The sequence below is a fragment of the Oenanthe melanoleuca genome, chromosome 4 (genome assembly GCF_029582105.1).
Source record: "Oenanthe melanoleuca isolate GR-GAL-2019-014 chromosome 4, OMel1.0, whole genome shotgun sequence".
In the NCBI taxonomy this organism is placed as follows: Eukaryota; Metazoa; Chordata; class Aves; order Passeriformes; family Muscicapidae; genus Oenanthe; species Oenanthe melanoleuca.
This window is the reverse complement of record NC_079337.1, coordinates 43,931,478-43,953,743: the sequence shown is the minus strand read 5'-3', so window position 1 is coordinate 43,953,743 and position 22,266 is coordinate 43,931,478. Positions and strand designations below refer to the sequence as shown.

The 22,266-nt window shown below is 43.0% G+C and overlaps 1 protein-coding gene across 1 annotated transcript in view; it reads right to left on the bottom strand.

Moving 5' to 3' along the window:
- CHIC2 (cysteine rich hydrophobic domain 2) overlaps positions 1-5,593 on the bottom strand; it is a 30,952-nt gene extending 25,359 nt beyond the window's left edge. The window contains exon 1 of the mRNA XM_056490511.1: positions 5,322-5,593. Within this exon, the coding sequence (XP_056346486.1) occupies positions 5,322-5,440 (119 nt within the window). The 5' untranslated portion in view covers positions 5,441-5,593. The remainder of the gene's footprint in view (positions 1-5,321) is intronic.
- Between the last annotated feature and the right edge of the window lie 16,673 nt (positions 5,594-22,266).

Genomic DNA, 22,266 nt, shown 5'->3' with positions numbered 1-22,266 from the left:
ATACTGGGCACCACTGGAAAAGTGATTATCATCATTTTAACTATGGATAAAACCCTCACACACCCACATATTCAGTACTGGGTGCAGCTCTGGCATCCACATTTCATGAGTTAGAAAAAGACAGAAAGAAGGAAGGCTAGTATAATAAAGGGAATAAAGCAGCTGCCTCAATAGATTAAGGCTGGCATTAAGCTGGAAAAAAAGAAGGCTGAGGGGGACATGATTAAAGTGCAAAGTTTCAGGAAGGGTAAGGGGAGTGTTCATCACCACAGACAGCACTGACTGAAACTAGACAGAAATTGGTTTAAAACAGTCAAAAGAAAGTGCAACTAAAAATAAGGTGCAAGTAGCTAACTTCTGGGTCTGTTTCCACTTGACTTTACTGATGCCAACAGATTCAAAGCAAGATGACACAAGGTCCCTGACAAACATACTACAGCAAAGACAGTGCTGAAGTTTACATTACTCACATAGCTGCAGATGCCAGAGAGTACAAGAAGAATGGACACCAGGAACAGCCAGACTTACATGGAATCCACACGAAGCAATGCCTGTTGCCAAAGTTTGCAGCACACACTGGGCTACTTAGTTTAAGGCTGTAGGTGACTTTTTCTTTGGGTCTTAAGGCAGAATAAGCAGGTAATTTTCCTATCATTGCTTACAAGCAGTAGAATCATAAAATTATTTGGGTTGGAAAGAACCAAAAGCCATCTAATCTGATCTTCCTGTCACTAGATCAGGTTGCTCAAAGCTGCATCCAACCAACACTTTCAATGAGCCAAGCATTCCATTGAACACGTCCAATGACAGTGCATCCACACCTCCTCTGAACAGCCTGCTCCAGTGTCTCATCACCTTCATCCTTATATCCAAACTAAACTTATGCTCTTTCTGTTTAAAACTATTCCCCACAGTCCTGTCACTATAGGCCCAAGCAAAAAGTCTTACTCCACCTCTCTTATAAACTTCCTTTGTACTTTGAAAAGCTGCAATAAGATCTTACAGGGGATCTTATTGACACAGATATTATCTATCATATTTCAGTATTTGTAACTAGAATAGTAGCACTGCAAGATTAAGTCTCTCAAAACTGGTGAAATAAATGAGAACTGTTACACAGAAACACATATGACAAGTTTACTACTTCAACACAGAACAAAGGAAACAACTTACTGGAAACATGCTACCATTAAAAATCCTGCTGAATATTTCATGACAGGAGGACCATCCACCCTTTCTTCAAACTGCTGAGTGAAACTAAGTGCTGAGGCAAAAGTTATGTAAACATCAGAATCATGCCCAATCACTTAAGTGTCATGCCCTACTTAAAATTGCCAGTAAGTTCAAGTGGAAACCAAAGTTTGAAAGAACCCCTTGGATTCACATACATTTTAGAAGCAGCCAAGCTTGGAGAATGACTCCAAGCTCAAGAGACACAGCTGCCATCTCAAGTCTCAAAACTAAAAGGTAACACCACTTAACTACATAATTAGTTTATTAAATCAGTATTTGTGAAGTATTCAAATGTTGACAGCTCCAACAAATACAAACAAATATTCATAAAACACAAAAAAAAGCAACCCCCACTGGAAAAGCTCTACAGCTATCTGAAATTACAAACACTGAGGCAGTGTGAGGCACAGAAACTTCTAACAATGCAGTTACACTCGGTTGAAGTTATAAGCAAAGAGACTGAGAGCCTGTACTCAAGGTTTGTGATAATGTTTAATACATGGTGGGGTAGCGAAGTTGAAGCTAACTCAAACAGCTACCAGCATAATTTTGAGCTTGACACATCAGTGTTGTCACCATATGCAGGTAGTAAAAAAGGGTGACTCCACATATTAAAAGCATACCATACATTGCAAGTAATTATGTGATCACAGAATTGTCACTCTCGACTGCAAGCTGAAATTTGGAAATTCAAGAAACTTCACAGAACATTACTACATGTTCAATGTAAATACATAACTGCTCTGGCCAAAAAAAACCAAACAAAAAAATCCCAAAAAAACCCCCCAAAAAAAGGCTTAAAATAAAACATTGGGAATCAATATTTTGGAGATGCATTTCCTCAGACAGCTGTCCTACTATAGCACTAGATTTCTTTAGTACAACACTGCATCCCCAGTGACACAGACCCTTCTCTGCTTGCTCTATGCCTTTACCACTTTGATCACATTTTCAACAGATCCATGCTCACCTCACGCATGAGTACATTCTTTACCCTTCCTGGACCTGAACAAGTATTTCTGGAACATAACTCCATTTGAAAGGTACAGATAAATTTCTGCCCTTGTGTACAGTGGAGAAAGAAATGGAGAGAGGTGGTAACTTTAAAATACAGAAGTTCGCAGTACAGGACACAGACAATTTGGAACCTTTCCCAGTATGCAAGTCAGATCATCCTAACACAAAAAATTGACACATGCTATCCTCTTCCCCTTTATCTTCTCTTATGGGGACTCTAAACCATTTTGTCACTGCCCTTAACCCTACTCTTTAGGTCCACATGTTCCCAACCCTTAAAAAATAAATATATATTTCACAAATCTTAACATGCTCCATGATTCTCACACAGCCCTGTTTTCACTCATATGTCTTTGATGCGGAGTAAGGTTGAATAACATATTAGAAGACTTCAGTTTAATAAGAAAGAAAGTTTCTTGGGCAAATACATCTTTTGTAAGCTGTTTTCACCCCTACAAAAAGTTATCTTGCATTAAAATATAAAGTGCTGTAACAACAGCACAGAAAAGCATTCATCAGCACATCCCAATGGCTCTCCATCATTCCAGTACTGCAAGAATCAATCCAGTATTACTAGTTAATACAGTCTGCTATATATATATGGTACATGTCTCAACTAGTCTAGGAACAGGAAAACAATCACTGGAAAACACTTCCAGACACGTATCATAAATATTCTCTTCATGATTTCAAACACATCATGTACCTCCATTCCCACCATAATGATTTTAGAAACAAGTATGAAACACCTTGGACTTTCAGTTCAGTTTTAAGTAAGGATCTATTTTCACATCGCTTTCAAGTTTTTCACCATTACAAGAGAACCCCAAATTTTCAGCAACCAGGTGATATTACTCCTGTTACCAAACTATCAAAACTCTGCTGTGTGAAAACAGTTTAATTGAATATTTAAAAAACAATGTTAAAAATGTTAGCATTGCCTGCAGCATGCTTCAAACAGTGATTTTAAGGAGAAAACTTAGTGTTAACCAAAAGCTCCACATCCTCAAAAGGCAAAGACTTAATATGTTTTATTTGGATAATATTTAACTGCTTTCCTTTAATTGTTTTTAATTACTCAGCTTAGAAGACTCACACACTTCCATTATCTGTTGGATGAAATCAAGTACTGGTAAACATCTCTCTGATGCTAATATGTAGTCATGGAATTGACATATTTCAAATTCCAGATTATGACTTCTATGTAAGATCAGGATATGACAACAGACTATGAAAAGAGAGCTTCTGTTTAAATATACACACAGCAGGAGCAGTCAGCAACTCTTTAAACTGCAGAGCCAGGGACAGATCAATCCAGTATTTGCTTAACTGCTGATCATTTTTGTCAGACCTTCAAAATGCACACATGCTTTTATACTGGCAAGACTAATTTATCACGTACACAGGACTTGACCTACTCCTTACATCCACCAAATGAATGTTCTAAAAGGGATCTATCTAACTTTTAATAATAAGCTTCTGGATCCATGACAAGAAAAGTTATAGGCTGTACAAAGGTATAAGTGGCTGATGCTATGTAGTTAACTGTTAACACCTAGCACAATAAAGAATGTAGATGAAGATCAACTGCCTAATTTTGGAGACACACATTGGTATTTCATTGCTCATTCAAAACCTAAAGAACAAGTACTTTAAGGAAGATCTTAAAGTAATAATGAGCTAGTAACTATTAATGAACAATTAACAAGGCAGCCATCCTTCAACCACAAGGCCCTTACTAGTCACAGCCAATGCTTCACAAGCTTCCCCAACATTCCACTAACGGGCCTTCATCTTGTCTTGCATAACCTACCTTCAAGTATTGGAGGAGAAACCAGTGTTTGCCTCTGTTTCAGTTATTTGTACTTTTCATCTGCTAATATGAAAACTACCTAATTGTGGTTTTTCTCCGCTCTTCATAAACAGACTAAAGCTACTGGCTTATTTTCAGTGAATCACTGGTACAGCCTCAGTTCACAATAAACAGTCATAAGTTGAACACACTGACTACATGCTTCTATTCTTTCACAGGGCCTCCCTGACCTCTGGCCCCATCTATGTCCTTCTAAGTTTCCAAATCTCTCTCGGCCTATCCATACCTTACTTCCTGTTTTTAACTGGACACCTAACTGCACTGCCCAGCTATTAGTATTTGTGTCAACCAGATGATACAGCAGCAATGTACTCAAGTGCCAAAAAACTTGTCAGGTCAGTATCTGAAAATCAGTAGAGTTTATGAGACCCAGAGCAACAGACCACAGTATCTTCAGCTTTTATGTACTACAAACCTAGTTCTGCTGAACACTGAATACAAAAACCCAAAAGTCTGTACTACTGTCTCTTGTCTCCAGGTTTGTATTTCAGCTTTTGACACTATACATTGTAACTGACAACTACCACACTTCAACAGAGTGAGCCTGACAGAACTGATGGAAGGAATGATACCCTCATCTCTTACATTACTGAGAGTACTACACAAGCTCCTAGTCACTTGCTGCTAGATACCAAACACACAAAACAAAGCTGCTTCTATGTCAAACACAGTGAAACAACACACACCAATCACAACATAATTTTACACGTAGCTATCTGACTAACTGATGCCTTTTCTTTGTTAAAGTCCTCAGAGCTATATTAGCAGCCACGAGTTAAATGGGAGTGGGTAACAGGAACATAAACAACCTTGTTCAATAGTCCAGCCGGTCATGTGCTGGCACATACCTGTTATACAAAGGGACACAGGCACCTTACTTCCTGACAGCTCATCATTTTGGACGAATACTTCACATTCCTCTGCCAGTCACAGCCCAAGCCAGTCTTGTTTCCTCAGCACCTAGCTGGAGGCTCGCACCCGCCTGCGAGTTTCCCCAGGTGCCCGGTGGGGCCGAGAAGAGCCCTCTCGCAGCCCCACAGACGCAGGGGAAGGGCAGCAGTCCCGGCCCGGAGCTCCCCACGCCCACCCCGACTTGCCCCAAGTTGCAGCCAGGGCTCGGCGCCGCCGGCCGCCCCCGTCCCGCCGCCCGGCCTCCTCACCGCCCGCCCGGCCGCGCAGGCCCCGCCGCGGCCCTTACACGGTGACATGGCCGGAGCCGCGCACCACCACCGGGTCGGGCGAGTACTTCAGCAGCTGCTCCTCCAGCGCCCGTTCCTCGTCCTCCTCCTCCTCGTAGATCTCATCGAAGTCCGCCATGGCCGGGCCGGGGCGTCCGATGAGCCAGAGGAGCCGGGGCGACGCGACGGGAGCCGGCCAGGGAGGCAGGCGGGAGGGGGCCGGCGGGGCGCCCCGGGGCCGGGCCGGGCCGGGCGGCAGCGGGGCCGCGGCGGCGGCAGCGGCTGGAGCGGCGGCGGCGGCTCCGGGCGGGGAAGCGCCCGTCACCCTCCGCGGGGGGAGGGGGCGAGGGCGGGGCAGGAACAACAACAACAACATCCGGCCCCGGCCCCGCCCCGCCCCGGACCGCCCGGAGCGGCGCGGGCCGAGCCGGGGCGTGAGGGGCCGTGGGGGGCCCGGAGACACGGAGCGGGCCGCGCTGGGAGCGGGCGCAGCGCTCATCCCGTCCTGCTCATTCCCAGAGCACACGGCACAGCGCTGTGTCCAGGCGGCTCCTGAGTGTCTCCAGTGAAGGACACTCCACGCCCCTCTGGACAGTCTGTTCTGGAGTGTGGTCACCTGCACAGTAAAGTTCTTCCTCACACTGCAGTGGAACTTCTGTGCACCCGTTTCTCCCCATTTTCCCTTTTGTTATTGCTTGCCACCCCGAGAAGAGCCTGGCTCCATCCTCTGACATCCTCCCGGCAGATTCTGATAGATATTCATAGGTCCCCTCTCAGACATCTCAATGCTGAACAGGCCCAGCTCCCTCAACCTTTCTTCATAAGAGAGCTGCTCCAATCCCTTTCTCATCTCTGTTGCCCTGCACTGGACCTGCTCCAGGAGCTCCATGTCTCTCTTGTCCCGAGGAGCCCAGAACTGGACACAGCACTCCTGATGTGGCCCCACCAGGGCTGAGCACAGATCACCTCCCCCAGCCTGCTGGCAATGCTCTTCCCAATTGAGAAGAGGGGTTGCCCACTGGACCCTCTGCCTTCATGCAGTGAGATGTGGGGAAGGTGGCCTCTGGCCAAGGCTGACTTGCTCACATGAAGGCTGAGACCAGGTGTCTGCATGTCCCTTGCTGCTGTCAGTTTCTGGATCTGCCATCAACCTTGAATCCTCCATGGAAAGCATCATGTTAAGGCCACTGTTTGCAGAACAGATGAACTATGAATTTGCAGAGGAACAGCCCCTTTAGGACTACATTCATGAATGCTCAGCAGAAAACCCTAAAAATGGCAGGGATTCTTCTTCTCTCTTGGCAGTTTTGCTATTTGTCATAACCAAAACTTAAAGACTGGAAAGTGCCAGTGTGAGCATAATGGCCTTAACAACAGGTAGACTGTCAGCTGTTGTGATGACAGTGGAAGGTAGTGTAACATAGGATGAGATAAAGCAGCAGGATGACATCTTAAAAGTGCGAGAAGACCTTTTTTTATTTGACAGAGTGGACTGGTGGATTATGTACTTGCAGCAGTATCTTATATAAATTTCAGAGGGTTCAGCCTGAAACAGTAAAAAAAATTTAAAAAAAAGACAAATCTGCTTTATCATAGAATCATAGAATGCCTTGGGTTAGACAGGACATTAAAGATTATCAAGTTCAACCCTGCCCTGCTGTGGGCAGAGACTCCTTCCACTAGACCAGGTTGCTCAAGGCCTTATCCAACCTGACCTTGGACACTTCCAAGGATGACATTTCCACAGCTACTCCAGGCAACCTGTTCCAACGTCTCACCCCCACAGTAAATGTGAAAAAATGTGTCTTTACCCTCAGAGTAAATAATTTTTTGCTAATGTCTAATACATGTCCTTGTAGAAAGTCCCTCTTCATCTTTCTTGTAAGTTCTCCTTCAAGTACTACAAGGTCTCACTCAGTTCACCTGAAAGCTTTCACTTCTCCAGGATGAACAGCCCCAGTTCTCACAGAATCTCCTCCTAGCAAAGACTCTCCACCCAGCCAATCCACTTGGTGGCTCTTGTCTGGACTCATTCCAGCAGGTCCATGTCCTTCCTGTGTTGGGTTCCCCAGAGCTTGATGCAGTGTTCCAGCTGGAGTCTCACCAGAGAGAGGGGCAGAATCCCCTCCCTCCCCTGCTGCCCACACTGCTTTGGATGCAGCCCAGGACACATTTGGCTTTCTGGGCTGTGAATGCACATGGCTGGGTCATGTCCAGCTTCTTACAGCACCCCCAAGTCCTTCTTGGCAGGGCTGCTCTGGATCTGTTCATCCCTAGCCTGAGTTGATGCTGGGGATTGCTCCAACCCAGGTGCAGCACCTTGTACTTAGTCTTGTTAAACCTCAGGAGATTCCCATGTGCCCACTTCTCGTGCTTGTCCAAGTCCCTCTGGATGGCATCCCATCTTCCAGGTGTGTTGACCACACTTCTCAGTTTAGTGTCATCTGCAAATTCACTGAAGGTGCACTAGATCCCTTTGTCTCAGTCACTAACGAGGGCATTAAGTAGTGCTGGTCCCAGTATGGACCCTTGATATCATTTACCACTGATGTCCATCGGGAGCTGTTGCCCTCTACCCTCTGGATGCAACAATCTAACCACTTTCTTACCCATCTCACAGCCCACCCTGTAAATCCATCTCTCTCCAGTTAAGAGAAAAGAATGTTGTGGGCTTTTGCAGGCTTTACAGAAGTCCAGATAAATGGCATCTGTAACACTGCCCTTGTCCACTTTCATGAGTGTGAAGGGATTTCTGCATTCCCCTTTACTTTCCTAGTACTTTATGTATCTTATTTACAATAGCCTCCTTTTCACATTAGATATTTTTTCCTTTGAAACCTGCAGTTCTTTTTTCCTGGCTTGTTTCAGTATATCACGGAATCATAGAGTGGTTGAGTCAAAAGGGACCTTAAAGATCATCCAATTCTCCTGCCATGTGCAGGGAACCTTCCACTAGACCAGATCACTCACAGACTCATCCAAACTGCCCTTGAACAAAGAGAGTATCCACAACTTCCCGAGGCAACACATTCCAGTACTTCATCACCCTCACAGGTAAGAATTTCTCCCTGACATCTAATTTAAACCTATCATCTAATATAAACCTTCAACTGGAGGCAATTTCCCCTTCTCCTATCACTACAGGCCCTGTAAAAACTTCCTCTCCAGCCTTTTGCAGGCTCCCTTTAGGTATTGGAAAGCTGCTGTAAGATCTCCATAGGCCTTCTACAGGCTGAACAACCTGAGCTCTTCCAACCTATTTTCAATGGAGAGGTGCTCCATCCCTCCAGTCATTTTTGTGGCCCTCCCCTGGACTTGTTATACCAATCTGTTTATTTTCTGAAAGAATACGTTGCCACTTATTCTCAATTCCTCATGAAGATCCTCATGGTGTATTTCTCAGGTGTAGAGTGTATAAAAAAAAGTGATGATGCTGACTGCTCTGTGTAAAATCAGGGTAGAAACTGGGGTTGTGAGAAAGTCCGTGACACTGTCTTTGCTGCAAAGGATAAAGCAGCATTTTGTGCTGTCACACTAGATGACAAGTATGACAGTATTTCTATCATGAGCTACTTGTAACAGGTTTCATTTCCTAAATAACAGAATTCTACAGAATAACACCAAATTTGCCTGAGTAATAATGTACTTTCATACTGGTATACTTAACTCATGGGGTTTTTACTTTGTTACTCTACTTACATGACTCACAGAGAAATCAGGTTGAGCAGGGTTGATGGTTCATTAGTCCTGTCTAACAGTCCTGAAATTGAGAAGATGGACTAAATGTAATACTGGCAAAAGCAAAAGAAAACCCAGTGGTTTCAGTGAAGCTGTGCCTCCGTGTTCTACCTCACTCAACAGTTTGTTTTCAAATACCTGTTTCACAGTAGCTGATGGGTAATCAGGATTAATGCTGTGCAGCACAGCACCATGCTGGAAGTCTTTGAAATGACATTGAAGGGATGGGCTAGCCTACATCACACTTAAGCCCTTGGAGTAGTGCTGCAGGGACCAGCAAATGTTTGAGGTCCAAGATCCCTGTGCTGTGTGGCATGACAGGCTTGGTGGATTTGAGACAAGACAAAAAGAAGGAAAGTCTCAAGCCTGTTGATCAGTTCATCACTTTAGGTGTACATTACTTGCCTAACAAATGCCAGTTCCACAGTCCACAGTTTCCAGGTGATGAAGAGCTGTGGCAGGTATGATGTGAAGTTCTAAGTTTCTAGGCTGAGGTGCCCATGATGCTTCAGCATGTGTTCACAGCACCTGGTGTGCTCAAAGCCTTCAGCACTGGACTCGGCAGTACTAGACTGCCCTCAGAGGCTGCAAGGAAACTACTCATTTTGTGCAGGTTGTTCTACCACACACACTGAAAAAGGCAGACCTCTCCTTTGTTTCAAGAACTATCAGTGAGTTGTCACTTCTTCTCCACAGGTGTCCCTGCTATGTGCCACCAGCCACGAATTTCCAAGTCCATGCCTTTACATCACAGAGTTTGCTTGTAACTGTTCTGGTGTCTACTCTGTTCCAACATTGTGGAACTCCCATTTACAGTCCATTGTCCTTTCTCTGGGAGCAGTGAGAGTAATGCCAGGCTGGTACTGATTGCATTTTAAACAACTTAACTCTCATTATATCTAAATAAAGATGGTAGGCTTAAAGTCCAAATTGAGAGGCATTGTGCTGTTTCTCCAGGTAGAAATAACCTCCCTTCCCAGTGACTTTCCTTACTGCACTAGGGGAGAACTGATACCATGTACAGATCTCTCTAACAGAGGTACTAACTGTCCTTAGAGCTGCTTTATAAGAATTGCATACTGTAATCTAGAGGAGACTTTAAATAATTTCTTTCTATGAAAATCTCTATTCCAGTTCCCTTTGTCGTTTGATTTCTGCTTTTTTTTTTTTACTTTCCTCCTCTCTTTTATTGTTTTTCCCTCTCCTTTTTTCTGTGTTTCTATCCCAGTTCCCCCTTTGTAACTGCTTCTTTCCCCTGCTTTCCTCTGACATCTTCTCAGTTGTTACTCACCTCATTCCTCCCACAGTCTTTGTCTTGTTTCTCCCTGTCTTTTCCTTTGTTAATTAGTACATTGTTGGAACTTCTGAAGGAAATCGTTTCACGCAACAGGGCATCAAAGAACAAGCAGCAGGTGCAGGCATAACCTTGTTCTTTGAACTCCTACCACTACTCAATAGCAAAGCAAAGCTGGCAGGAACAGCTTCTCTTTCCCTGATTAATTAAGAGAAGAGAGGTAGCAGAAGGAAAACAAAAGTGGATGGTGATCACAAGGGAAGGGGGCAAGAAGGGATGGTACAGAAGCCAGAGAAGAGAAGATAGAAATAAGATACACTGCAGAGGGAGTTTAACAAAGCTGCAGAACTGTAGCAAACCTCCAAGGGCATTCACATCAGGCTGTGCTTTTCTTGGTCTGCTCTGAGACTTGATCATCAGTCCCTTCCCTTGACACAGAGCTCTTCACCTCTGGGTTGGCTCCTCTGTCCTACTTAAATGTCCCATTGCTCTTGACAAATCTGGATAAAGTGTATCTGATGTACACATTTCTGCTAATGGCATCTGTGGCCACCATGCCCTGAGGTTTAACAAAATTAAATTAAATGAAAAAAAAAATTATTTACCTATTGCAGAAACATGGAAAGGCAAAGTAAGGAACAGGTACATAGCTAAAAATAGTTACTGTTAGAACTTACTGTAGAATTTACTGTTAGCCACAGCATTGTATTTGTTTGTCTGACCAATTTCATTATGTCATTTCATGCTGATTGACTGATTATTTTTCAAAATCCCTGTAAACCCCAAATAAATTAACGAAGATTTTCTATGCAAAAATCAAAGGGAATTCTTGACACTAAACCATTATGATAAGTCATATTTCTGTTTCTGACTTTATGATGCAGGATTAAGTGAGCTCTTAGAGTAAAAAAGTATGTTGAATAGCTCCACTTTATGTCCATTTTTATTAGTCTTTTTCCCTTCTGTCAAGCAATTTATTTTTTTTTTGGTTCAGCTTCCTATATTGCATGAGGTTAATGAGACGAGTTCAAAAGATACCTCTATGTAGAATTTAGTATTTCTGTAAGAGACTCTTTAAAAGTCATAAATAAAGTACAGAAAACATAGACTACATGTAAAGAGAAAAGCAGATGCTTCCTTTCCAGAATTCCCTTAACATATAACAAAATGAAGAGGAGAGTCCTTGTAGTACCACGTCTGTAAAAACTGTAGATGGGTGGAGTTGCATACTCTGGATCTTTCAAGGACCAAATGACTACACATTACTGAAGGCAGAATCTCCTAATCCATAAAGAATTTGTGATATGCTTAACTTAAAGATCTACTTGTGTTTCACATAACCTACAGACAGAATAAACTCTTGTCTGGTTTTAGGCATTACACTGAGTTTTGTTTTCTTCTTGTAGGACTCATTGACATGAAATATACATGGCAACTTGCTTCTTCTCTTCCTATCAATATTATAATCTAATACAACATGCTGCTTAGCTTTTCAGTTGTGTTGCTTTTTTTTTTTTTTTTTTTTTTTACTATAATCACATCAATTAAACAGAAACAGACAAACTGCTTTAAATTTTATGTAAGATTAATTAAGCATTGAAACTAATGGGGTTTTATTCAGTGCTGGGAGACCAAAAGCATAAAGTCCACTAAAGCAAAATGTGAACAAAACTATATAAACATAAAAATGGAACAACAAGTTCTGTGTTTTAAAGACATTCTTAAAATAGCAGATGTACAATATCAATCCTTTCTTCAGAAAGTCAACTTTAAGAACAGTATCTGCTGGAGGTGCTGAAAACAAGTATAGAGGAGTAATGTGGGCTAAGTCCTCTGCTGTATATATTAGAGATACAGATACTGTAACTTGGGTAAAGCTGTGGTCAACTTCTGTTCTAAAAAAAATGAACCAAGACATTCCCATACTAGTATGCTCAATGACAAATGCAGGCCTCCTCCAGCTGCTACTGGAGTGAACAATTCCACCTCCCTGAATACCAGCACAGATTTTAAATTAATGTCTTTATTTTTTCTTGTTTCTTTGTTTTTCCATCCTTACAATGCCTTTTTGTAGCTTATATTTATTCTGAGGACAGCTATTCCCCTCTTAGTAAATGTGACTGAATGACTACATTTTTTACTCACTGTCTTAAAGAAATAGTGGGTGACTACTTAACCACTGCAACAGAACTATAAATCTCAAAGTCACTGTTAAAAGAAGTAGCTTTTATATGATGAAATTGTTAAAATAAGATTTACTAATCTGTATTAAGGTGAAATGCCTTCATGTAGCATATTTTAGAGAATTAGACTATGCCTTTGTCCATTTTTGCTTGAGAATAGAAAGTGCAAAAGTTTTTATCCTGCTTAAAGACAAATACCCTCTGCTATGCCACCCACATGTACCCAATCTGTTGGAAAGCTAGAACTATGTAGTCCTTTAGGATTGAGAACATAATTCTTTCCCTGTCAGATTATTCTGACAAATTACATTATAATTACTTCCTCATTAGTTACTGTGACAAATGTTGATCTTAAGAGAACGGGGAAGGATGTCTTTCATATAAAATCATTAAAACATGAACAACTGAGATTTCCTCTGAATACTTTCAAGTTCATTACTATTTGGGAATGCTAACACGCTCATTCCTATTGCATATAAGCAAAGAGAGATTTCTAGCACCAATTTCTTTCAAAAATGTCAACTTTTATTTCCTTTTGAATATCTTTAAAATAACATCCTTTCTGCTTCCAAGTAGATATTTTTTCTCTCTGATAGTAATGGGCACGATCCTTAAATAATGAAAAAATATATTTTCTTATTATGAGTTTTTTAAATTTTGAAAAATTGATGTATAGTGGAATATTACATTTCTAGAGCATGATTTCCTCAAGGAAGGTAGAGAAAAAATAACAATTCCAGCCTCTGGTAAAGCATGAGAGAAGAGAATAATTTTCAAACTCAAAATAAACTTATTTTTCTTTCAAACCAAGAGAGACATTGGAAAAGAATTGCCTTTCTGCAGGATCATTTATTCAAGTTCATCTTTGACTGCTAGCAGTCTCACCCTAAGCATCACCTGAGGCAGCTCAGTGAAAATCTCTGCTTTATCCCATCACTATGAGAGTGTGACAGTGTCTTGATGAGCATGTGAAGAAGCAGCAGAGGAAAAAGTTGCACATCTGATTCAAGAGCACTTTGTGACCAGATACACTGCAGTTCCTTTAAGACATTGGAGCAGAGTTTTGCTCCCCTCAAAAGGTGTCAATTCCAGCCTGCAGCAGATAATTAAATCAGTGACACCTGGGTAACTGCTCTGTTTGGCCAGCTTGTACCAGAATGTTCTTGCAAGGAGAATAAACTATGTAATTTCTTACCCACAAAGGAATGGGAAAGCTGCACTAGGCTTCCTCTGCCCAATGAGTTATTAAAGTGCAATCAGTTTCAGCAGACTCTCTGCAATTCTTCAAAGTGCCTTATGAAGCACTGAGAAATACTTCAAGATGCTGAAAAACAGGAGATTTTGTGTCAAATCTCAGTTCTGCAACTGTCTTGCTCTGGCACCTTGGACACCTCTCACACAATGGGTGAATTACTGGCAGGGCTCTATTAATTGGGATGCTCCCAGAGGTTTTTCCACTAGGTAATATCTTAACATACAAGTGTTGTTTCTATGTATGCATCTAGGAAGTGTGATCATGGCTTTTATTTTTATTTCTTTGGTATCCTTGAAAGACCTTTTGTAGCTCTGGAGAATGACCTGACCTCTTTTGTTCCACTAGCCTGAAAAAGGTCATATTTTGTTTAACTAACCTTTGAAAACACCAGGCCAAATTCTACTCCCACTGCACCATTCAGAATAGTTGCAGAGTTATTCTGTCTTACAGCTCTGAACTGAGAGTAGTATTTAACCCAAAGCTTTCCATCTTCTGACCTAAACTAGTCTGTTTTAGTATGTCTGAGAGTGCAGACAGCCACACCTCTGTAGTGTTACTTGTATTCTATTAAAACGTACATGTTTTAATAAGAATATTCGTTCCTTGGCTCAGCTGAAGTGTAAGAGAGAGAACACAGACTACTAATGTGGACATAGTCTGAGCTCTTCTTAAAACTTTGGACTCCTTTTTGGCTGTTTCTTTTTTCATCTGGTCAATGTATCATAGTAATTTTTTTGCACAATAAATTTGTTACTTATACCTTCACAGTTACATCTTCTACCAGTTTAGATTCCAATGCTTCTTCCTTCTTCAGAGAGCTTCATACTGTTTTAGATTTGGTTGGTTTTGGGGGAGTTTCTTCCATTTTAATGTATTTTTTTTTCCTAGAAGAGTGGTCTGAACTTTATAAAATTATTTTCAAGAACTTCTATCATTCTCTTTACATTATATTTTGACATAGCTTCAATATCATAGCATATAAAATAAGCTTTGAACTAATATACTTACACAAGTAAGCTTCAAGTACTTATAAGCAAAATTGAAGAATACATGATGGCATGCTATAGGTCATTATATTACATTATATTACATGTTATGTCACATTATATTACATTATATTACATCATATATAGTAGCTCCTTCAAGGTATGTTTCCTGTTGTAAGATCTCAGAAATATAAGCAAGTTCCACAGAATTTAAAAAAAAACAAAACTAAAAAGTTAAATGATGCTTTGCCTTTTGTTCTTGTGACACTTTTCTATACTTTACTCTCATTTTTTGCACAATAAAACATGTGAAATTATATTGTTTCCATGATTTTTCAAACCAAAAGCTTCAAATACAAACTTGGACAATGTTTTCATGAGAAATAAGAGGCAGCAGATTATGCAAAACTTTTTTTAATATTTTTTAAATAAAAACTTTCATTTTGGTTTCCTTTTGATGTGCTCATACTGTGTCCTTCTTCAATATGTTGCTTTCTTCATAGGAAAGCAGAAGCAGGATGCCTCTAGCCTGTATTTCACTCAGACTCTGTTTCCTGAAACTTCTGGTTTTGTTCCTATGTTTTAAATTGATGATTTAAAATTGATTTTAAATACATGTAAAAAGATGAATGTGATAGAGGGCTGCTTCCAGCAGGCCTTAGATATTTATTTTCACATAACAGCTGCTCAGGCAATGCTAAGACTATATTGTGAAAATGGAACCAAAGAAGCAAGAGGATTGGTTTATTTCTTGTAGAGTTTTACAGATTGTATCAAAATCAGATCAAAGTTTATTCTGACAGATGAAAAAAACCTGACCATTTTGGTACATACTGTTTTTGTTACACACCATAACAGCAAATGTACAAACAGGGAAAACCCAAACAAAAGCAACAGCTCCTGTTGGAGCAGAGGCAGATCACTAAATAGGCAATGAACAGGGATGGTATAGGGTAGAGAACAGGACGGATGCAGCAGAGCACTACTTCCACACTTGCTCTAGGTGTTCTGTGGACCTTACATTTTAGGAGTACAAATCCAGATTATTTTTAAGACAACACATTCCCTAAAGTAATCAACAACTAAAAATTAAGTCAGTATTGTTTCAAAGTGGATGTTAAGCAGAGTTTGTATGTGTCTTCAGAAAAAAAATCCCATAACATCAGGGACTGTTACATAACAGTCAGTAATGTGTCAAGTTTTCTCTTAAAACTACTTATATTTCATAGTCCTATTGGTAAATCCCACAATGTGTTCCAGAACCTTATTTTGCTCAAAGTTAGAAGGGGTTTTTTGCTTTTCTTCCATGCTAAATTTCTACATAGCCGGAGTATATCCACCTGTTTTTATGATGATATTCTTCTTTAGATGGAGTAGCTCTTTTGTGGATATTTATCTCACTGGTATAAACAAAATAATGTCTCTTCTCTCTGAGTCTTCTCTTCTCATGGGGCTCCATGTTCCTCTGATACTATGTTTCTAAAGCTGTTCACTGGATGTGCTGTGATTTAATTTTTTCTGAGATGGACATGGAAAACTGTCTGCCATCACTGATGAGGTTTCTCCGCACACAGGTTCATGGGCTTTGACCATCTCCATGGGTTTCTCCATGTGTGATTGGTGTGCTCCAGAGTCCACATGCACAGTATTTCTGTCACCTTAGTGCAATGGCCTTGCCTGTTCTGTTCTGCCATGCCTCACCTCAGCCATGCTTTGTAAACACAGATTAATGTGTGCACAGGTACCCACTTCACCTATTTCCTGTGAATAGTGAAGTCCTATTGGCTGTGACAAGAAAACAAAATTGAACAAAGTAGTTCAACTGCTTCTGAGACTTATCCTTGAGGAGCTCAATCATAACTGTACTCCTCTGTGCTTTCTGAATTTGGAAGAGTGGTATCATCTCTCCATAGGTAATTCCTTCATCATTCTGCAGCTCTTAATATCCCAAATCCATACTTTCATTACAGGAAAAAGGAAGGAATTATAACCATTTTATTTGTTTAAGTTGTGTGAATTGAACTCAAAATTTAGTTTTCTGACTGGGAAATAGCTCCTACAATATTATATGTTTGATGACGTCTTCATTTTTCTCACAAACAGCATTGAATGTTAATTAAATGTTGAATTGAATGTTAATTGAATGTTAACTTGACATAAAATGTGGTATTTCCTCTGGTTGAAAATTCAGAAGACTGCTTCTTGGTCACCATTAGGCAAAATGCTTCAACCTAACCGTGACACCTAAGGATCAAACTTCATGACGTCTGAATTTCAAGGAGAGAAATGGAGTGGGATGTTTAGTGTTACACAGAATCTCATGTTCTTTTTTGGATTAGGGCTGTATCACTACAACGAATCACTCTTGTGTTGATTTGTGGTACATCCCTGTAAAATCAAAACAGATTGTGATTGGTGTGTTCTAGAGCTCACAGCACCATTTTGAATCCTTGTTCTGATTCACATGACCTCAATTCACATCTCCATCTCCCAACATAAAACTTCACTGAGGCTGCTGCAGGGGTTTAACTTCATTCCCTTTAAAGAGAGACCATCACAGCTTTCTCTCACACATATCATGTGTAACAGCCAGCAATTTTAGCTGTTAGAGCTGTAAACAACAGCCAGTAATGAAACTAGAGCCCAGACTGCCTGTTGTGTCTGGCCTGATGCTGCCCCATACCTGAAGAGTGCTAGAAAAATGGCAGACTCAGAGAAATACCAGACAAGACTGTGATCTCACTGGGCATTTTCTTATCCAGTCTTCTTCACACAATCTCTTATAGAAGGCTGCTATGGTGAGGAGACATAGGCAAAAGATTTTTGCTTCCAGACACTGAAGGGAACCCATCAAAGTGCTAACACTTTTTAAGAGGGTTGGAGAGGGAGAGAATTAAGGCAAGTATATGAGCAGACCTCACTGACTTAGGAAGACCCTTGCAAATTTCACACTCCAAATAAAATATATAACAGAATTAAGCCTTCTGGCTGCTCTTTGCATGAAAGTTGTCACTGTAGACCTGCAGGTGAAAGCAAAAGGACTGAACTGGGCTGTGAAAGGAGAGAGCCGATGAAAGCTGCTACTGGAGCTCTTTGGAAGCACTCACGTAGAAATTTGCTGCCAATCGTGTGAATGAGTAACTTTGTGCATAGCACCAACAACGTGGAGTAGCATCCTCTCTCCAAAGGCTGGAAGGGGTTGAAAGAGGTAGCAGGTTTCTCCCTATAGCGAGGTGGCCGCCCCCGCTCCAGCTGGAGCTCCGTGTCCCTCCATCCGCCACCATCCCCACTCCACGAGGTGCGAGAGGGCAAGAGGGGCTCATCCCGGGCAGGGCAGCCGGGGCCTGTCCTTCCTGAGCGCAGGAGTGCCACTTATTCCCTCGGAAACGGCCCCGTTCCCTGGAGGGGTAATTTATGACCGGGGATGGGGACTAAGGAAATCTCTCACGGAAGGGAAGGGCACCGGGGGTCTGCATTGCGGGGAAAGGGGAGAAGCTGCCTTCCCTCTCCTCGGTCCGCGGTCAGCCCGCAAACCCGTGGGTGAGCCCGCTGGCCGCTGCCTGGCTGCCAGCCGCCCTCGGTAAGAGCTTCGCGCCCCTGCCTCGGGGGCCGAGCAGGGAAAGGCGGATGCCCGAGGATGGGCAGAGTTCGAGGAGTGCTGGGGTCTCGGCCTCCACTCTGCCCTGTTCCCCCAGGCAGCGAGGAGCTGTGCAGGCAGCACGGAGCGCTCACATCCCCGGGGCACGGTTCCCGTTCCCGGCTTGGCCGCCTCCGGCCCCTGACCTTAATGAGATTCTTTGAAATCCAAAAAAGCGAGATTTAATGTTACATCCTTATCTTTGGAGGAGCGCGGTTTTCTTGCCGCGGCGACGTCACTTGTTAAACAATCCGCGGCTGAGCCCCTGAAAAGAGAGGCATTGCACCCTTCGTGCTGAATACGCTTCTCAGTGCACATAACGCCAGGGCCTTTTGATGTCTCACAATGCGTGTTACGCCCAAAGATTGTCTCTTTGGACAGATCTACAACGCTTGGCTTCATGTTTGGAAGTTAAATGGACAGCGAGGTTGTAGAAACTCCCACGCTTGAAGCTGGCGCAGACACTCAGTACTTTCGCCTGTTACTTTCCATGAGTGAAAGCGGCAGGGGTGGAGGGAAGGGGCTGCTGGTTTAATCCGTGCTCTGAGGCAAAGGGAGGGGGGAAAGCAATCCAGACTTTTCCTCTCTTTTCTTTTCTTCAGTTTATTCTTTGGCAGCCTTAAAATAAGAGCTATGTGCAAAGCGTGCGCCCTGCCTAGGTAGCTTGTGTCTGGAAGTCGCTGGCAATGTTGCTGCTCCATGAAATCAAAATTTATGATTATTCAAATGTTGGGGACTGTGAAAAGAGAGGAAGAAAGAGAGAAAATTAATATTGCAGCTGTTCTTCTGATTAATGAGAGATAATTGCTCATGAAAAGTCACCCCTGTGGCATTTTGTTGTCTCCTGGATCTTTGTTCTTTTCCACTATTATTGAGGACTTTCTTGAAGACTAAGCGGTTCTTTTCAATTTTTGGTATTCAGAAAGTGTTGCTTGGTTACAGATAATGGAGAAATCTCGGGCTATATTGGGTAAGATGTGCCACAGACAGCAATATCACAATGCCACTTTCAGAAAAGGATGGATACAAGTTAACGATGCGCTTTCAATAAAACATTAATAGACTTGTTCACGCTTTTATAATGACCTCCTTAATGGGAGCTGGGGGCAAGTCCTGTCTTTAGATTGCGTTCACTTCAGAAAGGCCAGCTTCGGGATTGCTGATCACTTTGGAAACTAATAGGAAATCGATGTTAGAGTAGCGAATAAATGCGATTATAGCGCAGGAACCCGCGGCCCCTCGCTTACCCACGCACGGCTTTGTTTTGAGCGGGACTTTCCCGCAGGGGAACTGCCCCAGCCCGGGGCGCAGGCTGCCCAGCGCCACCGCATGTCACCCCGGTGTCATGTTTGCGACCACGGCTGCTCCTCAGGTGTTGTTTGGGGTTGTTTCGGTTTTGGATGTTTATTTGGAGTTTTTTTGTTGGTTTGTTTGGTTGTTGGGTTTTTTTCTGCTCGAAACGTGTCCCCGGGCTGCGGCGCTTTCCGCTGGGGCAGCTCCTCCCGTGAACTCGGCGGAGATGCGCGCTTGAAAGCCGGCGCTTTCTCCGGGCGGGCAGGGCTTTTTCTTCTGCCGGGAGCTGCCGGGGTTGGGGGAGGGAAGGGAAAGAGTTGCTTTTGTCATTTAAGCCGTGAATCTCTTCTACATAAAGGTGTTAGAGACATCTGGAAGAAAAGAGGGACCAGCACCCAGTCCTGCGCTCGGCGGACCAGGGGAGCGGCTCTGATGTTCTTTTTGAACTGCTCCACTTTCAAAAGGGGGCAATTTCGTTACATTCTCATTTGTTACACTGTCTTGAACTAAAGGCAGACAAAGCTATACTCTGTCACCCCGAGCAGAATGAAGGGAATCAAAGGATTTTCCCTTAAAAGGACTAATTTTCTCCTTGAATTATGAAAGTAATGGCTAGGTAACAGCCTGTGCTCTGTACCCAACTGCTTAATACCTTCTAAATCCTTCCACGTGGCTCTCCCAGTCGTAGCAATTAGAGCTCATTATAGGCTCATAAGAGCTCTCATTTTGGGGATTACTTAATGGACAATGAAATTTTATCGGACAGAATTATTGAAAAATAAAATTGTAACGAGGCCGATGTGATGTGGGCGCACGCCTTGCATCATTCCGCCTGGTTTGGGATGTCTTTGCTTTCAAATGACTTCTTTTCTTGCTCTGGCTTTCAGGGGTAGGTTTTTCTTAGTGATTTTTTTCTCTCTCTCTCTTTTATCACTGCATTTGGTTTATTATAACAATTACAAATTGCAATTTTGATCCGACTCTTGTTCTGTCTGCCTTCCCTTACGACAGCCCCCTCCCCAGATCCACTCTATCACTGCAGACAGCTTTTGCCACTGAGGTTTGGGGCTGTGTTATATTTTCATCTTCCAGAATAACCCCTCTTAAAGGGGAAAAAAAAATAAAAATTAGAATAAAATGCAGATACTAGTTCAAATATTCTCCAGATGTACTTTGCTTTAAACGGGGAGAGCCGAACCAGAAAACACCACGCTTGTGCACGGCGAGCGCGACTAGAATCTCACGGGCCGCACCGGAGCTGAGGAGGCGAAGCCCCCGGGGATCCCCGGGGCCGCGGCGGCTGCGGGGCCTCGGCTGAGCCCTGGGCAGCACTTTGGGGAAAAGTAGGTGAGGTTGGAGCCGACCCGCCTAAACCCCGCGAGCCCCTAATTGTTGTCACAAGACGCGGGATTAGCGCATTGCTGGAATAGCTGTCTGTTTACACTCAGGAGCCCCCGCCGGCCGGTAAACACTTTCTAATTGAATTCTAATCACATTCAAATAGCCACATAACAGGCCTCAGCTGCAATTCATAAAACTTTAATTGCTATCCATAAATCCTCAGATCACCGAGCGCGGAGTGTCCCTAAAAACGCTCTTGTATCGTGCCTGCCCGGGGAGGTGTGGGGGAAAAAGGGGAGCAGGGCTAGGGGACAGCCGGCCCCTGCACAGGGAAACTGTACAGCGGCACTGCCCGCGGCAGCTGAGGATGGGGACCAGGACGGGACAGCACAGCCGGCCGCGACCTGGCCCCAACTCTTGCTCGAGTTATACCGCCGAGCCTTGCTGGTGCCAGGGGTGAGGAAATGCCGGCTCCATCAGAAGGCGGTTTTATTTTGCTGGGTTTAACAGCGGGAGACTCTGTGTGCGGGACGGATGGTAGAATGTCCGCGGCCCGGTCCTTGCGCATGATAACCGCTTCTAAACACGTTTCGGCTATTGCTGCACTCCCGAATCTGTTCAGCCTCTGGTAATCAGGCGTAGTCTGTGTTTTCTGCTTTAAAGCACAATTGTCACTTCCCTTTCCCAGTGTCAAGTGGGATGGGATCCGCAGTCTGTTTTAAACGCCGCTTCGCATCTGCTAAACAAGAACGCGATAGCCCTTCTATTAACGATAAGTCTCTTCTTAAACTCCCATAAAACAGGTCATTGGAAAATCGCGTAATATGCTGCGAATACCTTGGCTTTGTAATGCACTCTGAAATGCTTCGGAGCCACCGACCGTATTTAGCTGTTTATCCAATTTTACTTTGAATGATTGCTTCAGCAAATTTGGTGGAGATCAAAGAATCCCTCCCTGACATGTTCGCTTTTCATTAGCACTGCGGTCCTGGAGCGGCCGGGGAAGTTCGCTTGGAAGTTTTCCGTTTTGATACCGTTTGGCTGAGAAGTGTCCAGATATTTGAAGGCTTTGTCCGTTGCAGTAATTGCCAATTTGGCAAGATTCACTTGAGGTGAAAAGGGCGAGGAGAAAAAAAAAGGCACCCAACCCACCCTACGTGCATATGTATGCGCAGACGCACAAACACGCTCCATCCCTAACTTTATATCCCTGTCTGCATCTGTGTACCTGGCTCCTC